Source organism: Maniola hyperantus, chromosome 4 (assembly GCF_902806685.2).
Source record: "Maniola hyperantus chromosome 4, iAphHyp1.2, whole genome shotgun sequence".
Taxonomy (NCBI): domain Eukaryota; kingdom Metazoa; phylum Arthropoda; class Insecta; order Lepidoptera; family Nymphalidae; genus Maniola; species Maniola hyperantus.
Window position 1 is genome coordinate 12201675 of NC_048539.1, and position 19356 is coordinate 12221030.

Genomic DNA, 19356 nt, shown 5'->3' on the forward strand with positions numbered 1-19356 from the left:
GCGGTGGAGCTCAAAAGGCTTCGCTTCGTCAAAGAAGCTTCGCTTCAAAAATGATAACGTGTGCTTACCTTGGCTTGCGGCAACTTGCGTGTGTTCGCACGAGTCGCCGATCGTCTCCGAGTCTGACGCTAGCACGTCCGTACTCCAAGTGTCCGACATTATGCTTATTGTTTCGTCACCTTCTAGAAGTTTCTGGAAACGGAAAATCAACTGCTAACGCGACAAAATCGGTCGCACACCCATCTGAATAAACGTGAAAGCTATGCGAGCAATTGCATAAGTAGTTTTATCAACATTTTAGCGAAATCTAGTAAAATATAATTGAAGGCTCGAATGAAAAAGTGAAGTCCGTTTTTGACATTCTGGAAATGGTAATAATGCAGGCTAAAATCATCTATTTTTTATATTTACATTTTACAAACTATATTTTCACAAGTGATCGAAAATTCGGGTATAAATAATTGATGATTGTTAGAAATTTCCCATTTACTTCGCTTGCCGTACGCGTGGACCCCCGCGGGGTAGACGTAACGTAACAGTACACGTAAAAGTATTTTTTAAGAAGGAAGGGCTTACAATAATAAAAAACCACAACTTTATCATTAATATAAAATTATTTCATTTAAAGAGAGAGCGCCGCGAGCGAATCGCGCTCTTTGGAGGTGTCGCGAGCGGCGCTCAGCGCTCCCGTCCTGCACCCATGTGCACCGCATACTCTGCACTAGGCTACACTGTCAGAAATAATTAATAAATTAATAAATAAATAAAATCTTTAATATCTTTACAAACACGTAGTTTAACAAGCTTTAGTGTAAGGCCCTGCCTCCTGAGGTAGTGTAAACTGTGTTTTTAGTTAATTATTAGTTAAATTAAATTATTAGTTACATTGTAAAATAACTCTTACCTTAATTTCGAATTTGCCGAATTTGTCTTCAATATCGTTGCGGGTTTGCTTCAACATCTTTGCTTGAGCAGCGCTCGCGGCTTGGCTCACTGGAGCATTGGCTTGTGTCCTGTGTAAATGATTGCATTAGCACGGACACAAAACGAAAAAAATGTTACAAATATTATGAAGTGGTTTCTAAATAATTTTAAATAGGTACATATAAAAAATTGCGGAATTGGGTCTTTGAAAATTGTTTCGATAACTGCAAAGTGTCGCTACTAGATGGCATTAAAAGTCGCTTCAGTACTGAGTGAACATACATATCACAAATTTCGTCACAGGAAGTAAGCTAAACCGTGGCCTAGCGGTCAAGGCGTCGGGCGCGAAACCCAGAAGACGCAGGTTCAAATCCTGCCAGTTCCGCAATTTTTGATATGTATTTAAAATTATTTAGAAATTTCCTAAAAGTGTAGGTAAAACACTATTATAAAAATTATAAAAATATAATTATGAAGTGGTATTGGGCAGGGCATAAAGTTCGATAAACAGATAGATGTTGGGCTTCCAAGGTGCTATAATGCCAACCTTGCACCAAAAAGCGCAGCGTTGGAAAACCCCCCCATCAGGTGGACAGACGATATTAAACAAGTCGCAGGACGCCGCTGGATTCAGGCGCACGAACGTGATGGCGTGCGGAAGGCCCTACAAGAGATCTATGTCCAGCAGTGGACACCTATCGCTTGATAATGATGATGCTGTTTACCGTCTTGTCGGGACGTCTCCGGCCGTGTCGCCATCTGTAACTTGCGATGAGGGAGTCTCCCGACCGGATATATTGGGGCTTCCTCGACCACTGACATTGGCTGACACCTGGAAACAACAATCATCAATCATCATCTCTTTTTCTGAAGGATAAGATGAGAAATGAAGTCAAAGTCAAAGTCAAAACGTTTATACAAAGTAGGTAAAAAAAATTACACTTTTTGATAGTCGGCTTGCATTTGTAAGATGATGATATAGTGGTGACAATTTTTACGCGAACTTAAAACTAAAGCTACGAGGGTTCCAAAAGCGCCCAGGTCTGATAAGAAGAGATCTGAAGAGATCTGGATTTACAGAAGAAAAGTGAAATCAATTGTAATAATAATAATAATGATTTTAATTAAGTACCTTTGCCTGAGAAGGCCTAATATTAATGTTATAAAGCATCTATAATATTGTAAATGGGCGTGAATTAATGAAGAAACAAGCTTACTACGCAGTCTGTCTCATAAACATTCTGGCTTCAAGCAGAGTGAACTATACTCTTTCCGCGGAAAGAGTATAGTTCGTATAGCGCTCGCTGTGTTATGTAATCCCATACAAATGATAGAGTCTCTCTAGAGAGATAAATCTCAGTGGGCGCTTACCATTTTGAGCAACCAATCAATCTCAAACGAAACGAATTGAATTTATAATGTTTTTTGAAAACATTCTCTAATTTAATTTCGAATGTTTTTTGAAAACATGTTCATGATTGGTTGGTGAGTGAAAATGGTTAACTCCCACTAAGATTCTTGTCTCTATAGAGAAGGGGCTATACTAACTTCTTTCCGCGGATAGAGATAAGCTTGTGTAGGGCGCTCACTAGTTCGTTGGCGTGGTGGCGGGGAGTGTTTGAATGAGGAAGGCTAAGGACCGGATTGGGTTTAGTGAAAAAATCATTACAGAAAAAATCTATACTCAACTGAGGATATGTCTACTGGATGATGTGATGAAGATCCGTTTTAAAAATCATTAGGTCTTATGTGACGTACTCAGCACTCACCATATCTGAAAGATTGTCGTTTTGGTCTTCGGTTTCCAGTTCGAGACTTGAAGTGACGCTGTGGTTGGACGCTGCCTCGGACACCGCTTCCAAGTTGTCCGAAGTGTTTCCAAGAGAAACTTCGTCGTGGGACACCGAAAATCTATTGACAAACGTTAACAATGTGGCTAATTCCGTTTTACTCAATCTCTTAACTAAAATGGCACGTCTAAATCTATTGCCATCCCTTTCATAATGTTGCTAGCGGAAAAGGATAGCATTAGATTTAGACCTGTTAATTTAGTTTAGTATAGAGATTGTGTACAAGACAATCGGCCCCAATATAGTTTTTTAGCACTGTTTGACCTATTTTCCGTAGCATAAAGAAGCCCATGCTGCCGTCCCTGGGATGCAATGTCTGTACCCGTCAAAATCGGTTTAACAGATGGGCCGTAAAAATTAGCAGACTGACAGACACACACACTTTCGCATTTATAATATCAGTATGAAGTATGAATGAGATAGCAACTTCTAATTGTTGACTGGCTGATTGGATCGGACCGGATCGGATCGAACTGGACCGGACCAGTTCGGATTGGACCAGTTCAGTCCAGTCCAGTCTGGTCAAATTATTTTTAACGGAAAATATGTAGAAGCTCCGCTTGTCACGGTTCCTCTTTTTTGAGAACGGTAGTTTAAGCAAAAAATAATGGCGCCAAAAATTTCAAACCTGTTTCTTACCTGGTTCGCTTCTGTATGGGTGCAGTAACACCAGTGGGAGGTAGGTTGCCTCCTTCTCCTTCCGTTTCGACCTCGCCTTCCCCACCGCCGTAGTAACATTCCAGCACTTTTGACTCGGGGACTAGTCCTGTTCAAATACAATGGAAAATTGTTCTTGGTTGATTGAAATCATGCCCGAAGAGTACATTAAATAAATAAATAAATAATACGTTTATTCGCTGGAATGTGGGTACATATAGGTTTTACATCAGTTGAGTTGCCTTACACATTCTACCAGGTCCTGGTGTGCAAATAAATGGTAAATGAATATTATAACATTAAAATTATTCTAGTTCATTACAGTGACAAAATCAAAAATTCAAACATTACTCAATCAGATAAAATAAAATAAGGATTTCCATGTCGTAGTTAAAAACAAAATAAAATATACAGTGATACCAGAATATCGCACCACTAATGGATCTCAAGCATGCTTTTTGTCTTTTAAGTACCTTATCAGCGTTTACAGAATTACCCCATAAAACAAGACCATAGCGTAAAAGTGAGGCTACATGTCCATGATATGCAAGCAATGCAGTTTTTATACTGGAATTTCTGCTGAGCCGTTTTAAAACGTATGTAAAGCGATCAAGTCTGTTGCATAGACCATCAATATGTGCTTTCCAATTGCTGTATTTATCAAATGTAAGCCCTAGGAACGATATTTCCTCTACTCCTTCAATGTTTTGCATTTTGTAACTTATGTGTAAATTAATGGGAGTGCTATTATAAGTAAGAAATTGAAATTAAAGCGAGGTTAATTAGTGAAATGGTTGGTACTTTTTTGGAACACACCGACATGACGCATTTAACACGTCTAACACAAGTCATGTTAGATTGCCTGATATTAAAATTGGGTATTTGACTACATCAAAAATAAATTATTTCTCAGTGATTATTAAATAGAGGGTCTACCACATACGTAAAATCCAAGTCCTTTGTTAGTTTCAAGTGTAATAACAATTTTAAATTATCGATTAAACTAAAAAAATACGTCATTATGATGTGACGTCACATTCCAGTAATTCATAGCATCTCGCATACTAAGCGCGCGATTTGACCTTTGATAAAAAGTTACTGATTTGACTAGTTGTCAAATACCGTGTTATTATAATTACCTACAATATATTAACCAAAAATAAAAGGTTGATAGTGGCCCCGATTCTCTAGTCTCTCTCTAAACTAAATTTAGAGTATCTGCATCCTTTTCTTTTTACTAATGCTAAAAAAGGAACTAAAGGTTAAAGACTCTAAATTTTAGTGCACAATAAAAATTTAAACAGTAGGTTCGCGAGTGCGTTCTAAAATCACGGGTTTTACCATCTAAAAATTAAATTTAGAAATGTCCAACTGCTTCTGTCCTTTTCATATTACAATAGTAAGAAGAGGGTGCGAATACTCTAAAATTAGGTTGTGCTTAGAATCGGTGCCAATGGTTGCAATAGTATTTACCGTGCCTGTAGCATATATGCATGGATATAGACAGATCAGAAACATTTTCACCCGGTTTATAGATCCAGTAGATCATTGGGCATCAAATGAATTTAATTTTGTCAGGTTTGAACAAAACTTTCTTTGGGATGCTCCTAAATAAATAAATATCCTATATTCGCTCTTGTCTCTCTTTTATTTTGTGAGGTCTCACTTAAGTCGTACACTAACCGACATAGTCCTGCTCGACCGCGTTGACCAGTTTGATGACGAGCACCTCGGGCTCCAGGTCCCGCTCGGCGCCTCTCTCATCCGAGGAGGTGGACCTCGGCACACGGGACCTGCTCACTTTGCCCAGGATGCCGCGCTTGCTGTGGCCGTTTTCAGACATCGTGTCTTTGATGTCAGTTGGAGAGGATCTAGAACAAATGGATGTAAGATTTCATACTATACACTATCCGCGTAAAGAAGTTAGTATAGCGCTTTCTCTGTAACGTAATTCCATACAAATGATAAAGACAAAAAATCTCAGTGGGTGCTAACCATTCTGCGTTACAATACACGGCAAAAAGTAATGTACATCGACCTTTAGAAGGAGATAGCATATTTGTTGAGACCGACAAAACGTCATATAGGTATGCCTATATGACGTTTTGTCGGTCTCAACGATAGAGACAATGCTCTACAAATCTGCTATCTCCTTCTAGAGGTCGATGTACACTGCTTTCTGCCGCGTACTGTAACTCAAAGTGACAGAGACAACGCTCTAACAAGCCGGTATGTCATTCTAATGGCCGATGTACATTACTTTCTGCCACATACTGTACCAATCAATCACTTATATACCTCAGTGCAGTGAAATCCGGCATCTTCCGTAACAAATCATGCAGACGTGCCCGGTAGTTGGGTTCGTTGTTCGCCACCAGAGCTGCCAGCCGAGTACCCCCACCGCCTTCAGTCTCAGACAGAACATTCCTTTCGTTGCTGTACAAATAAAAAAACATTCATGTATGCGTCCAAGTAATTCGTTTTAGAAACTGACTTAGTGGCTGCAGGTTGTCCCAGCATTTGGTGGCAGCAATTTTTTTTTTTTAATATTTATTTTGGCAGAAACGGTCATTACAAACAATTACTTATAAATATAGTCGCATACTTATATATAGACAAACATAGCCGAAAAAGTACATACATAAAGTTATTAAAGCATTGAGCAGAACAGTATTTATAGATTATAGATATTTTTTTATACATGCTGTTTTAATTCCCTTCAAAGAGTTGAAGAATAAATCTACGTCAGAAAATTCATCGTTGTATAGTCTCGTTGCTCGAGAAACGTAACAGTTGCGTGTGTAGTTTTTATTAAAAAAAGGCGGAGAAACCAAATTATATTTACGGTTGGGGACGTACAAGGAGTTTAAATCGGCACAAAAACAAACAATGTGGCTAATTCCGTTGTACACAATCTCTAAACTAAACTAAAATGAGACGTCTAAATCTATTGCTATCCCTTTCATAATTTTGCCTGCAGAACAGGATAGCACTACATTTAGACCTGTTAATTTAGTTTAGTTCAGTGATCGGAATCGAAAGAATCGGCTCCAATGGCGCTGATTCTGTTGTCTTTCTCTACTAAATATAGAGTACTAAACTAAATATAGAGTATCTGCATCTTTTTCTTTTTAATATTGCTAAAAAGGGACAGAACATGAATTTTACATTTGAAGACTCTAAATTTTAGTACACGCCACAAATTTAAACAATCTCGCGACTGACTATAGTCACGAGGTTTGATAGTTCTAAATTTAATTTGAACCTGTCAAACTGTGTCTGTCCTTTTCATATTACATTAGTAAGAAGAGGATGCGAATACTCTAAAAATTAAAATATAGTTGTGCTCAGAATCAGTACCAATATTTTCACATACATTTTAATTAAATATTTCTTAGCTCTTGGTAACAGTACGCTTAGTACGAGATTTTATGTCTCACTGACGTTGATAGTATCCGAGTGTCGAACACCTTCCGCATTATAGTAAACTGGATCTTAACTGCCATGTTTTAAAGCTCAAGTTTGTCTTCGCATCTACAGCCAGCGCTCCAAGCGGAAACGTTGCGAAATTAAAATCAGTGGCATTGAATTTTTGACTTCAATTCAAGGAACTTTAGGTCCATTTTACTTTGACGTTATTGTGTTTCGACTCTCGAATTCTAGCAACGTTTAGTGAGACGTAAAATCTTATACTAAGCGTACAGGGCTTTAGGAAGCACTAACCTAAAAACAGATTCATCGGAATTTTGCACGGGACCGTTCACGTTCTCTTGGCTGCCATTTTGGGTGTTGTTATTGAGCTTGGATGAGATTCGTCTAAGGAAGGTTATCTGAAGCAAATGTGAGGGATGTATGAAGGATTACTCATTACATCAAAAATCAAATAACTCATGGATATAACTTGAAAAATTTGACTTGTTCCATACCATCAACCTGCGTAGTTACTTTCCGTAACTACGCAGGTTGATGATCGAGCGTTAGCGTTAATGGCTAAAAATACTTGACGCACTCACCAGTAAATGTGCGTCATGTGCGGTGAACAACGCAACAGTGGACAGAGTGACGGCGTCAGTCCTGAGGGGAGCGTCAGAAGGCGGCGCAGGGGGAGGCGGTGCGAATGCGTCCCCTGCTATACTTTCGACCAAGGACCAAACGCATGAGCGCTCGAACTTCATGTATAGGTCACGAACTTTGGGCTCCACCTTCAACAAATAGATGTTATTATTTCACAAACGGATCTCTGAATCGAACAATGGCTGTCCAACACCCGCAATAGTATTGAAAGACTTATTTAACGACACCCCATACGCTGAGATAGACGAGAAAAAAATTCGACCCCACTTTACGTGTAAAAATTGTTTTTCAAGATTTTTTTTTTACCACTTTATCCATGTTGCCCATGCCAAATTAGAAATTACAGCTTTCTAGTGCTAATAGTCTCTGAGTTAAGCTGCGGACGGACGGACAGGCGGACGGAGATATCAAAACTATAAGGGTTCCTTGTTTAGTACGAAACCCTAAAAATGTACAAGGACGTCAGCAACGCTATTCGTTGTGGTGACTATATTGTGTTTCGAAAGCTTACCTCCTGGTATCTAGCCAGACACAGCATCTGTATGATCTGCGTAACTTGTATGAGATTGCAACGTGCGATGTAAGAGCACCTCAGCCGAGCCATGAGTTTATGGTTTGACTATAGCTCGCCCACGAATATATAAATAAAGATGGAATTAGCACTCCTAATACCTACTTATCGTTACCACTGAGTAACTATAACTTCGTGAGCTAGGCTTTATGATATACCACGTCCTAACATACCATGTTAGACTTCTTACCTCCTGGTATCTGGCCAGACACAGCATCTGTATGATCTGCGCAACCTGTATGAGGTTGCAGCGTGCGATGTAAGAGACGGGCACCTCGACAACACCATGAGCTTCTGGGTTGACTATGGCGGGGCATATGAAGTGGTTGAGAACCAGGTCTGTGCATATCGCGTGGATCTCGCGATCAGTGGTTCTGTTTACAATAGATAAAATTTCATCTCATTATTTAAAATAATATAAATAATGTAATGATGATAAAAAAAACTCGATACTCTGATTCTAATGCATATGTAATGTTTCCAGCAAGATTTCCTATACACTATGTTTTCAAAATATGTTCTTTTTAAATAGCAATCATTGGAAAAATAGTCATTGAGAGTGAAACAACGAAAGTAATATTTTTTACTTATTTTACAGAATTAATGCATACAAAAAATGACAGTAATTCGAACTAAGGTAAAATCATCGCGAGTATTTCGAGTGCTTTTCGCAGTTAGTTGTTCTGAGCTGACACAAAACAACAATTTGTGAGCAGAGAAAAGAAAAATCATCGTCAGGAGCGATTAATTTGAGATAACCTGACAATAGAAATATGGTAGGAATGCTTCAACATACCTGGAATGTTGTTTCAACAAGTGTACAATCTGTTGTACAATCCACGCAATAGTGGCGGGGAAGTTGGCCCAGTGCTCCTTCAGCGACGCGGTGAACCTGCTGGTGAGGTTGTACAGTGACTGCACGGTCCACTTGCGGTAGCGCGCCATTTTCGACGTGTACTCGTTGCTGCTCGGCTGCCCGAACTTTTTGAGAAGATCTCCAGGTGAAAATCTATAAGGAATGACAAAAGATTGCATCCTAACCAAGGCTTCGAAGCATGCATAAAGGATGGTTATGGCCTACGTACAAATACTATTCTTACCTCTCTATAGCTTTATCCGGGTCTATGTCGAGGAAGAACTCATCCTCATTCAAGACTGCCATGACGGGCGCCTGTAGCGCGGCGATGAGGAACTGCCGAGCGGGAGTATGGCCATCACGGAATACTGCATACAGTGACGGAAGGGCGCATTTGTTTGTGCGGATTAGCCTGAGGATAATAGCAACGTATTATAAAACTATGAATTAATTTTTAGGGTTTAGTACATCAAAAGGAAAAACGGAACCCTTATATATTTGTATATTTATTTATTTATTAAAGAAGAATATTTACAGGTTACAACAAGTTTGGTGCATTCATAAACTTTAAATAAAATATAGGATCACTTTGTTGTCTGTCTGTCTGTCGGTCTGTCAAGAAACCTACAGGGTACTTCCCGTTGACCTAGAATCATGAAATTGGGCAGGTAGGTGGGTCTTTTAGCTGGAACTCTGAAAACCGTGAATTTGTGGTTACATCACACAAAAAATTTAAATTGTGGTCATAAACTAATAATTAGTATTTTCAATATTCACAGTAAGATAACTATATTTATAGTTAGTAGTTAGTACTAATAGTAAGTTTTTGAATTATCGTGCAAAATGTCGAAGAAATACGACTATAGTACGAAACCCTCGTTGCGCGAGCCTGACTCGCACTTGGCCGGTTTTTTAATACCTGATGGATGATGATGATGATGTTACGTAAATAGGCGCTCTCACTATTGTTTAAAAGATGTAAGGATTGTAAATTAGACATGATTGTCTTCAAGCGCAAGCCTATCTCATAATAAAATTTAAATAAAAATTAACACGCAAAACGATTAGAATTCAATAGAATATAATATATTTTTATTCAAGTAAACTTTTACAAGTTTTTTTGATTCGTCGTTAATTTAATTAACTTCTGTCTATATTACTTTACTCTATGATTTTGCGCCTAAAACATTATATTCTATACTCAAGCAATTGTTACATACGGTAGGTATTTGTGCATGTAATAAGTATCTATTTATTGAAGAATCGAGTACCTAATGCTTTAAAAAGACCGTTCATTTTGCACATAATGTGACATTGTGACATCATGAGATCATGCTAACACTGTTCAGGGCTGCCTTATGTAATTTTGCGTATCTTTGTCAGTTAGGTTTTATCAACGGTATAAATATAGCATGGCATTAGGAATAGGCTACTTGACAATTTTTTTAAGTTGGTCTTAAATGGTTAATATTTGTCCTATTATATCAAAAAAATTAACACTATATTTTTTTGCGCCCTAAAAACCGTAAAACTTTAATTTAAAAAAATATTTTTCTTAGACAGGTGAAAACACTGTCGGCCATGTTTGGCCGATAGATTATCTGTGCTCTGACGTCATGCATTTGTAAACAACAGTGTAACCACAGGGTTATACTGTTGTTTACAAATGCATGACGTCAGAGCACAGATAATCTATCGGCCAAACATGGCCGACAGTGTTTTCACCTGTCTAAGAAAAATATTTTTTTAAATTAAAGTTTTACGGTTTTTAGGGCGCAAAAAAATATAGTGTTAATTTTTTTGATATAATAGGACAAATATTAACCATTTAAGACCAACTTAAAAAAATTGTCAAGTAGCCTATTAGCTTAGCTCATTTATTTAACCTACGATTTAGATTTTTCAAAATCCCGTGCGAATGCTTTGATTTTCCCGGATAAAAGTAGCCTAAATCACTCTCTACAGTAGGTCTTTAACTATACCCATCCAAAAACAGGCCAAGTGCGAGTCAGACTCGCACACCAAGCGTTCCGTACTCGGGTATTTTACCGGCATTTCGCACGATAAATCAAAAACTATTATGCATAAAAATAAATGAAAATCAGTTTTAGAATGTGCAGGTAAAGCCCTTCCCAATGATACCCCATTTGGTGTAGTTATTTTACTTTGAAAATTGAAAATTCTAATTTTTTTTCATGCACACATTTTAATTTTTTTTAATGATGATACCACGAATTGACCGTTTTCGGATTTTTACCTTTACTCGTGCTATAAGATTTACCCATCTGCCAAATTTCATGATTCTAGAACAAAGGGAAGTACCCTATACGTTTTCATGACAAACACGACAGACGGCCGTACGGAATCCTAAAAATCACGTTGCCCGAATAACAAACCAATAAACAAACATACTTTCGCATTTATTTGTTGTTTGTCTTTACCTTTACACCCCTGTTAATTGTTTAACCAATCTTAATGCGTACAGATAAAGGCTAGAAATGCCGGGAAATATTTTAGTCCCTCAGGAAAAACCGGCCAAGTGCGAGTCAGGCTCGCACAATGAGGGTTCCTTACTACAGTCGAATTTCGTCGTGATTTTTTGCATCGGTATAGGTAGTCAAAGACCAGAAAAGTGACATAGGCTACTTTTTATCCCGTAAAATTAGAGAGTTCCCACGGGATTTTCAAAAACCTAAATTCACGCGGACGAAGTCGCGGGCATCAGCTAGTCGCTTCATATAGTTCTTGGCAATGAGCCTTCAAAACCTACAAAGTAGACACATACTGAAGTGGCAATGGGCAGGGCACATAGTTCGTACAACCGATAGACGTTGGGGTCCCAAGGTGCTGGAATAGCGCCCTCGCACCGGAAGACGCAGCGTTGGAAGACCCCCCACTAGGTGGACGGACGACATCAGATGAGTCGCAGGGTGCCGCTGGATCCAGGCGGCGCAAGACCGTGGCGTGTGGAAGTCCCTACAAGAGACCTATGTCCAGCAGTGGACGTCTATTGGTTGATGATGATGATGATGATGATGAGACACATACTGTAAAACTTAAATGTATACAGCTACTTACTTCCTTGGGTCACTGGAAGTAGCCATCTGGTGTTTGATCAATGATCGTATAACGGTCAACAGCCGTGTCCTGTCCGCAGCTGACCGACAGCTTCCATACAGCCCCGCGACCAGAGAGGACGGCAGGCTGGGAGGCATGTGATCCTCGCCAAGCATTAGACATAGAGCCATGAGGTGGGGGGTGTCTCGGAGCCATCCTAGAAGATCGCCTAGTGCTTGCACTTCCTGTTTAAAAAGTAGAAATATATACAGATGAGAAACAAAAATTACAAAGCTTGTATTCACAGAACAAATTATAATACAAACTTTTTAATTGATATTTAAACTTATACGTATGAGTGTTGATGTCTATGTTCTTACTGCCATGGATTCCATAAAACATCCCTTTTTCATGGAATCCATGACAGTAAGCACCCTTTTGACATCGACACTCCTACATATCGACAATCCTATATTTAGGGGACATGATATGAAGCTACAATATTAATTGCCATTGTCAAATCCATTAAAACACTTTCTGACCAACAGAGTTGTTCACATATGGAATAATATGCTATGGGAAAACGGTATAAACCGGGATTTTGCCAATTCCCTCATGCATATTAGATCGCCTCGCTTGCTGATGTTATGGAGTTCATGTCCATATAAAGAGTACTAACCGCAAAAGGCAAGGTTGGGCGGGTCTAATGAGTTGTGACCTTAAATCTAAATATTTAGTAGCGGATATATTGCGTAGTGAGCATATAACTGTTCATAGTCAGACAGTTAACATTGTATGTGTTTTTGGTACCCCAGGAAGGATGCTCGCAAAAAATATGCATACATTAAAAAACCAGCGCAATAAATTATTACATGCAATACATTAAATTACACTTAAATGCATAATTTTGTTAAAGTATCAAATAAGTACAGCTATTATATTGTAATGACGAAACAAAAGTGGGTGGATAATTAGGTCATTAACAAATGCTTAGTGCAGACAGCTGATTATAATCATTGTGACCACTTACATGCTCAAATAGCAACTCTCATAGAAAGCTTTTGAATCTATTTGTTACTAGATGATGCCTGTGACTTTGCTCGCATGGATATAGATTTTTTTACAATCCTGTGGGAACTCTTTTCCCAGCTAAAAAGTAGCCTATGTGTAATTCAGGTTAAATAAGCTATCTCTTTAAGGACTTATCTATTTGCATTACAGAATTATAATAGATATGGTACCAATGAGCAACTCATTTAAGTATAAGAATAGTTCCAATCCAAAGTAAACTGTATCACTATGCAATAAAATATAAAGATGAATTTTTTTACTATTAAAGTTGCAACAATTACATACCTTATACTTCAAGACCTTGTGGGCATCTATAAAAGTGGTACCCTCAAGAAGACTTGCACGTTGACAAGCCACAACTGACTCCGCTTCACATCTTGAAGTGATCAGATTTGTGAGGTTCTGTCTCTGTTGGGAGCATATCCAAGCTGTCTGTAACAGTTCCAGAACACTCTTTTCCACTTCCTCATTGAGATTCTGTAGCAACTGTCTTTCGGAGTTTATAAAGATCTTCTCCCTTTTCAACAGATTTGCTAACTCCGCAATATTCATGCACCCATCAGAAGTAGGCTGCATCATCCTGCCTTATTACTCTTATCAACACAATATTTTGTCCATACCTAGATTATATTTTCATCTCATTACAGCTACAGGAAATATTATCAATATTAATTGATTACAAAACGTATCACACGTGAGAGTCAATACCTGGCACGGGTCGTATTTAGTACCATTTTTATCTTTACTAGAGGATATTTTACTATTTTTAATTACACAAGCAAACAACTTTTCGCAGTTTATTTAGAGCACAATAAAATAAAAAGATGCAAATTGCAAAGTGAATCAAGTTCGAGTTCGACTTTCGAGTTGAATGAAAAGTATTTTCGTTCATAAATAAGAACAATAGTAAAATGTCAAACGTAAAAATTACAGATTAAATAATAGTAGTGAACTATAAAAAAGGTATTTTGTGAATTCTTTGAATGAAAAATGATAAATTTTCATTTCTAAAGACATTTTTTTCATAGTTAGGTCTCAAGTTAGGTACTATAAAAAAATGGAATTCGTAAAATTGATGAACGAAATATGGATATAGATTAAAAAGTCTTTCGTAGGGATGTGAGACAAACCTATACATCGAACACGATATGAATCGATTCACTGTAAGATTGAATCGGATTATCACTTTGACAAAGACTGTCTTTCCAGTTTCCTTTAATTTCATACATGGCTCAGCTTATAGCTAGCATAGTTAATAGTGTGCCTTGCGTATTTCATTTATAGGTTTGAATCGTAAGCTTTAACTTTCAAATCACAATGAGATGTCATTTTATTAAGTCGCCTGTAAAAAATGCTTAAAAATCGATTTGCTTTTGGATTTCAAATCTGCGGGAGGGGATTATGGTTCGAGCTTGCTTGACATCCCTATTCCCTTGTTTGACGGAGAAAAAGAAATCTTTGGACTGCAGCTTTTTGACTTTAATTTTGTGTAAATAATTAAAATAAATGTTTAGAAATAAAAGTTTAAATGTGATTAGTGAGCAAATTTAGTTGCTATAATGTCAGAGAGTTCAATTGAAGGAAAGCTGCGAGGTTTGCAAGAGCGTTTAGAAAATGAATTGCGTATGGGTGCTTTCCACAATCAAGGTGGACTTGGGGCTCCCAGATCTGGAAGCAGTCGGAGGCCTAGACCCCGTGAGTAACAAACAAACATAATATTTGGTATACATGTAAATCTCACTCTCATTTTAGGCTATTCTTTTGGCTAGTTCCCAGTGTCATAACAAATTGTTTTTCTACCACTTCAGTGTATTCCCTTTATATTATTAAGGTTATGCTAGATGTTATAGTGCTTAAAGATTAAATCACGAATTATAAGTACATCTCTTACATTTATTTTTCTCATAATGTTAATTATTGATTGTTATGGTAAGGGTCTGTTTTGTTCGTACAATTTTGTGTCAATATTTATAATAAACTGTTTTGCTTTTTATTTTTCCGCTATATGCGCTACGTTTATATTAGATTGTCGTATTGAATTTATACTTAACACAAAGTTAACTGGACAACAATATAATTGTAAAACTCCTGTCCATTAATGACATAATGGTAATGGTTTTCTTAGGATAATAAGTTTAACAATAATAAAATGCTAGAACGAAAATTTCGCACCAGAAAGCTCAGCATTGGCAGAACTCCCACTAGGTGGACAGGCAACATGAAACAAGTTGCAGGGAGCTTCTGGATTCAGGCTGTGCAAGACTATGGTCTGCGGAAATCCCTACAAGAGACTTTTCTTTTTATTCATTATAGGCAAACGGTTGACCACAAGCACACCTGATGGAAATTGAAGATGGGACGTGTTTACCTAGAAGATGTTCTTTATTATTCACTCTTATTTTAAAGATACCCGGATTGTAATTGGTAGAAAACACAGATTGCAGAAGAGTATTCTAAACCTTAGCCATGCATATGATGATACAAAAAGTTTTGTGTGTCTATCGATTGGCGATGATGATGATGATGATTACTAATTTACATATTGCACTTACATCAGTTTACATAACTCTGATTTTTATAGTAATTCTGATAGATACAAAAACCAAAAATACAGCTGTTGTAGGTCGATTTCATAAAACCTGCATCAATCATTATTACAATCGAAATTGTTGTGATTGGCTTAATTTGTGCAATTCTTGTTGCAATAATGCATTGTAGCCAATAGTGAGCGAGCTGTCATTCTACTGCTATCGAGCAGCTGGTATTTTTCATGTTTGTAACTATTCTATATTTTTGCAGCCCCAATGTTTTCCACGAGAGACATACCAGCTTTCCCACCTAGATCTCCACAGGCTGTTGATACTGAATATAGGATGCGGGAAGTCTACAAGGTATGCCTAGAAATATAAGTTCAGCATCTTTCTCTTACTGGGCATGTTTCTCCATCTATACTAATATTATTAAAATATAAATAAATAAATAAATAAATAAATAAATAAATAAAATTTTTTTTATTCATGTAAACTTTTTACAAGTGTTTATGAATAGTCAGGTAGTTTTAATTTACCACTGGTTCGGAACGCCGTTCCCACCGAGAAGAACCAGCAAGAAAATCGGCGGTTGCTCTTTTTAATTTTTCAATTTACAATGTTATTATATAATGTTTTGTCGTACAAAAATTATATTATTGTAAATATATTGGGAAGCTACTGTAAGAATACCTATTTTCTTAAATATCTCTCGTAGGGAATCGCGCGGTTTTAAATTATAAATTGCACGTATTGCCCTTTTTTGTAATACGATTATTTTCCCAATATCTGCCGCTTTACCCCATAGCAAGACTCCGTATTAAATCATAATCCTTCCTTTTATGGGCTAGCGAAACGCTACAAAGAACGACTTCTGATGCATCCGAATCCACTAGCCACCAGGCTCTTAATAGGCTAGTTGACCCTTTTTTTAAGTAGGTCTTAAATGGTTAATATTTGTCCTATTAGATCAAAAAAATTAACACTATATTTTTTTGCGCCCTAAAAACCGTAAAACTTTAATTTAAAAATATATTTTTCTTAGACAGGTGAAAACACTGTCGGCCATGTTTGGCCGATAGATTATCTGTGCTCTGACGTCATGCATTTGTAAACAACAGCACAACTTCCCAAAGTTTAATAAACATGACTTCTATACTAGTTTACATGAAAAATATAGTAATTATCGTTATTGTATCATCCGAGAATGTAAAAAAAGTAGATAATTTAAAGTCCTGACAAACTTTTACGGACTTTAAATTTTATATATATGGATACTACGTTAGTCCACGCGTGACATAGGGATGACATTTCTTTGTTTACATATTTAATGACGTCACATCATGGCTGACAGCGTTTTCTGCGTTTCAAATAAAAATAAAAATGTATTTTTTTAAATTGGATTTATATATCCATCCTGCGTTTTTAATAATTGTTATTGATATATTTCGTTGTCTTAAGCAAAATACTATAATAAATAATCATTTATTGGACGAAATTAGATATGAGTCAAGTAGCCTATTGAGGACTACCCGAGACGCCTAAAGAGAAAATGTATTCTCGACCTCGCTTCTTGATAGGCAATAAAGAGTTGAGTGCTAGCTCCTAAAGAGGAGGAGCCGCTACAAAACATGAACCTACACCTAATTTGCTAAAAGTCCTTGGACTGATCGCAAATCACAAAAAAAATCCTTCCTTTTGGCTTTGTCATAGTCAGGTAAGAAAGGAAAAATTTGTTTGTTTGTAATCAATAAACTCTGAAACTAGTGAACAGATTTTAATAATTATTTCATCATTAGAAAACTACTTTATCCAGAAGATAATTATACCTACATCATACAAAAGAACTATGTATTATTTTGGTGTTTAAACTATAGTGTGTGTTTTCCATCATAAATGTAGAAGAAACCGGCTCTTTACTCACGTATTTAGCTACGCTAGCTTTAGTTTCAAACCCATCCGGGGCCCTTTTTCACAGGGACTCAGTTCACGACCCAATCACATGTCAATGTCAGATGGGTCAATGACTCGACCCAACTGACATCACATCCAATCTTCATCACAAATCAAACCTATCTTAACACTAGGTGAGTGGCAAACTAAACGTGGATGGGACGGAGTACAGATCTCACATTGACGACCTGCAGCAGTTGGGCGAGCTCGGCAGCGGTACGTGCGGGCACGTGGTCAAGATGCTGCACAGGTCTTCCGGAGCTGTTATTGCTGTGAAGGTAAGTTTGATTTCTCCTGTAAGACAATGTTGTTTTTAGGGTTCTGTATCTCTAAAGGAAAAAAGGAACCTTTATAGGATCACTTTGTTGTCTGTCTGTCTGTCAAGATCTGTCTAGGTAATCAAAACCTTATATAGCGTACTTCTTGTTGATCTAGAATCATGAAATTTGGCAGGTAACAATGTCTTATAGCACAAGTAAAGGGAAAAATCCGAAAACTGAATTTGTGGATACATCACAAAAATAAGTTATTTAAGTAAATTAAATTAGTAAATTAAGTATCAATTAAACTTTCTCCATGACTGTAATATTTAAAGATCTTTGTTTACAGCAAATGCGTCGTTCAGGGAACTCAGAAGAGACCAAACGTATCCTAATGGACCTTGATGTGGTGGTCCGATCGCACGACTGCCCCTACATAGTACGGTGTCTGGGCTGCTTTGTGACTGACGCGGATGTGTGGATCTGTATGGAACTGATGGCATCGTGCTTTGATAAACTGCTCAAGCGGCTCGGCGAGCCCATACCAGAAGCTATACTGGGGAAAGTCACTGTGGCGGTGAGTAGTGTCTCTATACTAGCATGATTTTGTCTGTATTATCTAGATCTAAATATATAAAAGGAAAAAGTGACTGACTGACTGATCTATCAACGCACAGTTTAAACTATCTTATAGCTATTACGACATTTGCATTGGCTAAGAAAGGATTCTAGAAAATTCAACCCCTTAGGGAGTGAAATAGGGGTTGGAAATTTGTGTAGTCCACGCGGATGAAGTCGTGAGCATAAGCTAGTATATAATATTATAAAGTGAAAGAAAGTGTGTCTGTCTGTCTGCTAGCTTTTCACTGCCCACAGTTTAACCAATTTTAATGAAATTTGGTACAAAATTAGCTTACATCCCAGGGAAGGACATAGGCTAGGCTACTTTTTATCTTGTGAAATCAAAGAGTTCCCACAGGATCTTTAAAAAACCTTAATCCACACAGACACGAAGTCGCAGGCATCATCTAGTCTAAATATATAGAACGAAAAGCTGACTGGCTGATCTATCAACGCAACGCTCAAACTACTGGACGGATCGAGCTGCTATTAGGGACATCCGCTAAGAAAGGGTTTTGAAAATCTGATCCCTAAGGGGGCAAAAATTTGTGTAGTCCACGCGGATGAAGTCGCGTGCATTAGCTAGTTCCTTCTAATTTAATGTTGTAACTGCCTAGTGGGTCTAGTGGTTAGCATGTTCAACTGCAGATGAGGAGGTTCTAGGTCCCTAGAATCCCGGTTTGGGAAAAAAATTTAATTGTTAGCTATTGGATTTTTTTGTTAAGAAATTTATGCTTCAGAGAGCACGTCAAACCGTTGGTCCTGCGCCTGATGTCTCTCTGGTCGTGTCGGATTTCCGTGAGCGTGAGGGAATAGCGAGTGTACGGTCTGTGTCACATACACTTGTGTACTATAATATCTCCCGCGCATTGAGCTGATTTCCATGGAGATTCCGATATTGATATAATTCCATAATAGAGTTATACATATTATG

General features: G+C 37.6%; 2 protein-coding genes across 7 annotated transcripts in view; one reads left to right on the forward strand and one right to left on the reverse strand.

The window, feature by feature from the left end:
• The window catches only part of Gapvd1 (GTPase activating protein and VPS9 domains 1), a 37001-nt gene extending 23070 nt beyond the window's left edge, over positions 1-13931 (reverse strand). For both annotated transcript variants that reach the window (XM_069509899.1, XM_034968047.2), the window contains exons 1-14: positions 13346-13931; positions 12011-12234; positions 9177-9344; positions 8873-9085; positions 8267-8450; positions 7445-7633; positions 7155-7261; positions 5730-5867; positions 5115-5302; positions 3414-3540; positions 2694-2835; positions 1650-1756; positions 905-1013; positions 69-192 (exon numbers count right to left, since the gene is read on the reverse strand). In XM_069509899.1, the coding sequence (XP_069366000.1) occupies positions 69-192; positions 905-1013; positions 1650-1756; positions 2694-2835; positions 3414-3540; positions 5115-5302; positions 5730-5867; positions 7155-7261; positions 7445-7633; positions 8267-8450; positions 8873-9085; positions 9177-9344; positions 12011-12234; positions 13346-13639 (2314 nt within the window). In that variant the 5' untranslated portion in view covers positions 13640-13931. The remainder of the gene's footprint in view (positions 1-68; positions 193-904; positions 1014-1649; positions 1757-2693; positions 2836-3413; positions 3541-5114; positions 5303-5729; positions 5868-7154; positions 7262-7444; positions 7634-8266; positions 8451-8872; positions 9086-9176; positions 9345-12010; positions 12235-13345) is intronic.
• A 564-nt stretch (positions 13932-14495) lies between these two features.
• LOC117981843 (dual specificity mitogen-activated protein kinase kinase 7-like) overlaps positions 14496-19356 on the forward strand; it is a 32133-nt gene continuing 27272 nt past the window's right edge. For all 5 annotated transcript variants that reach the window (XM_034968057.2, XM_034968058.2, XM_069497990.1 and 2 more), the window contains exons 1-4: positions 14496-14755; positions 15860-15951; positions 17676-17819; positions 18151-18378. In XM_034968057.2, the coding sequence (XP_034823948.1) occupies positions 14620-14755; positions 15860-15951; positions 17676-17819; positions 18151-18378 (600 nt within the window). In that variant the 5' untranslated portion in view covers positions 14496-14619. The remainder of the gene's footprint in view (positions 14756-15859; positions 15952-17675; positions 17820-18150; positions 18379-19356) is intronic.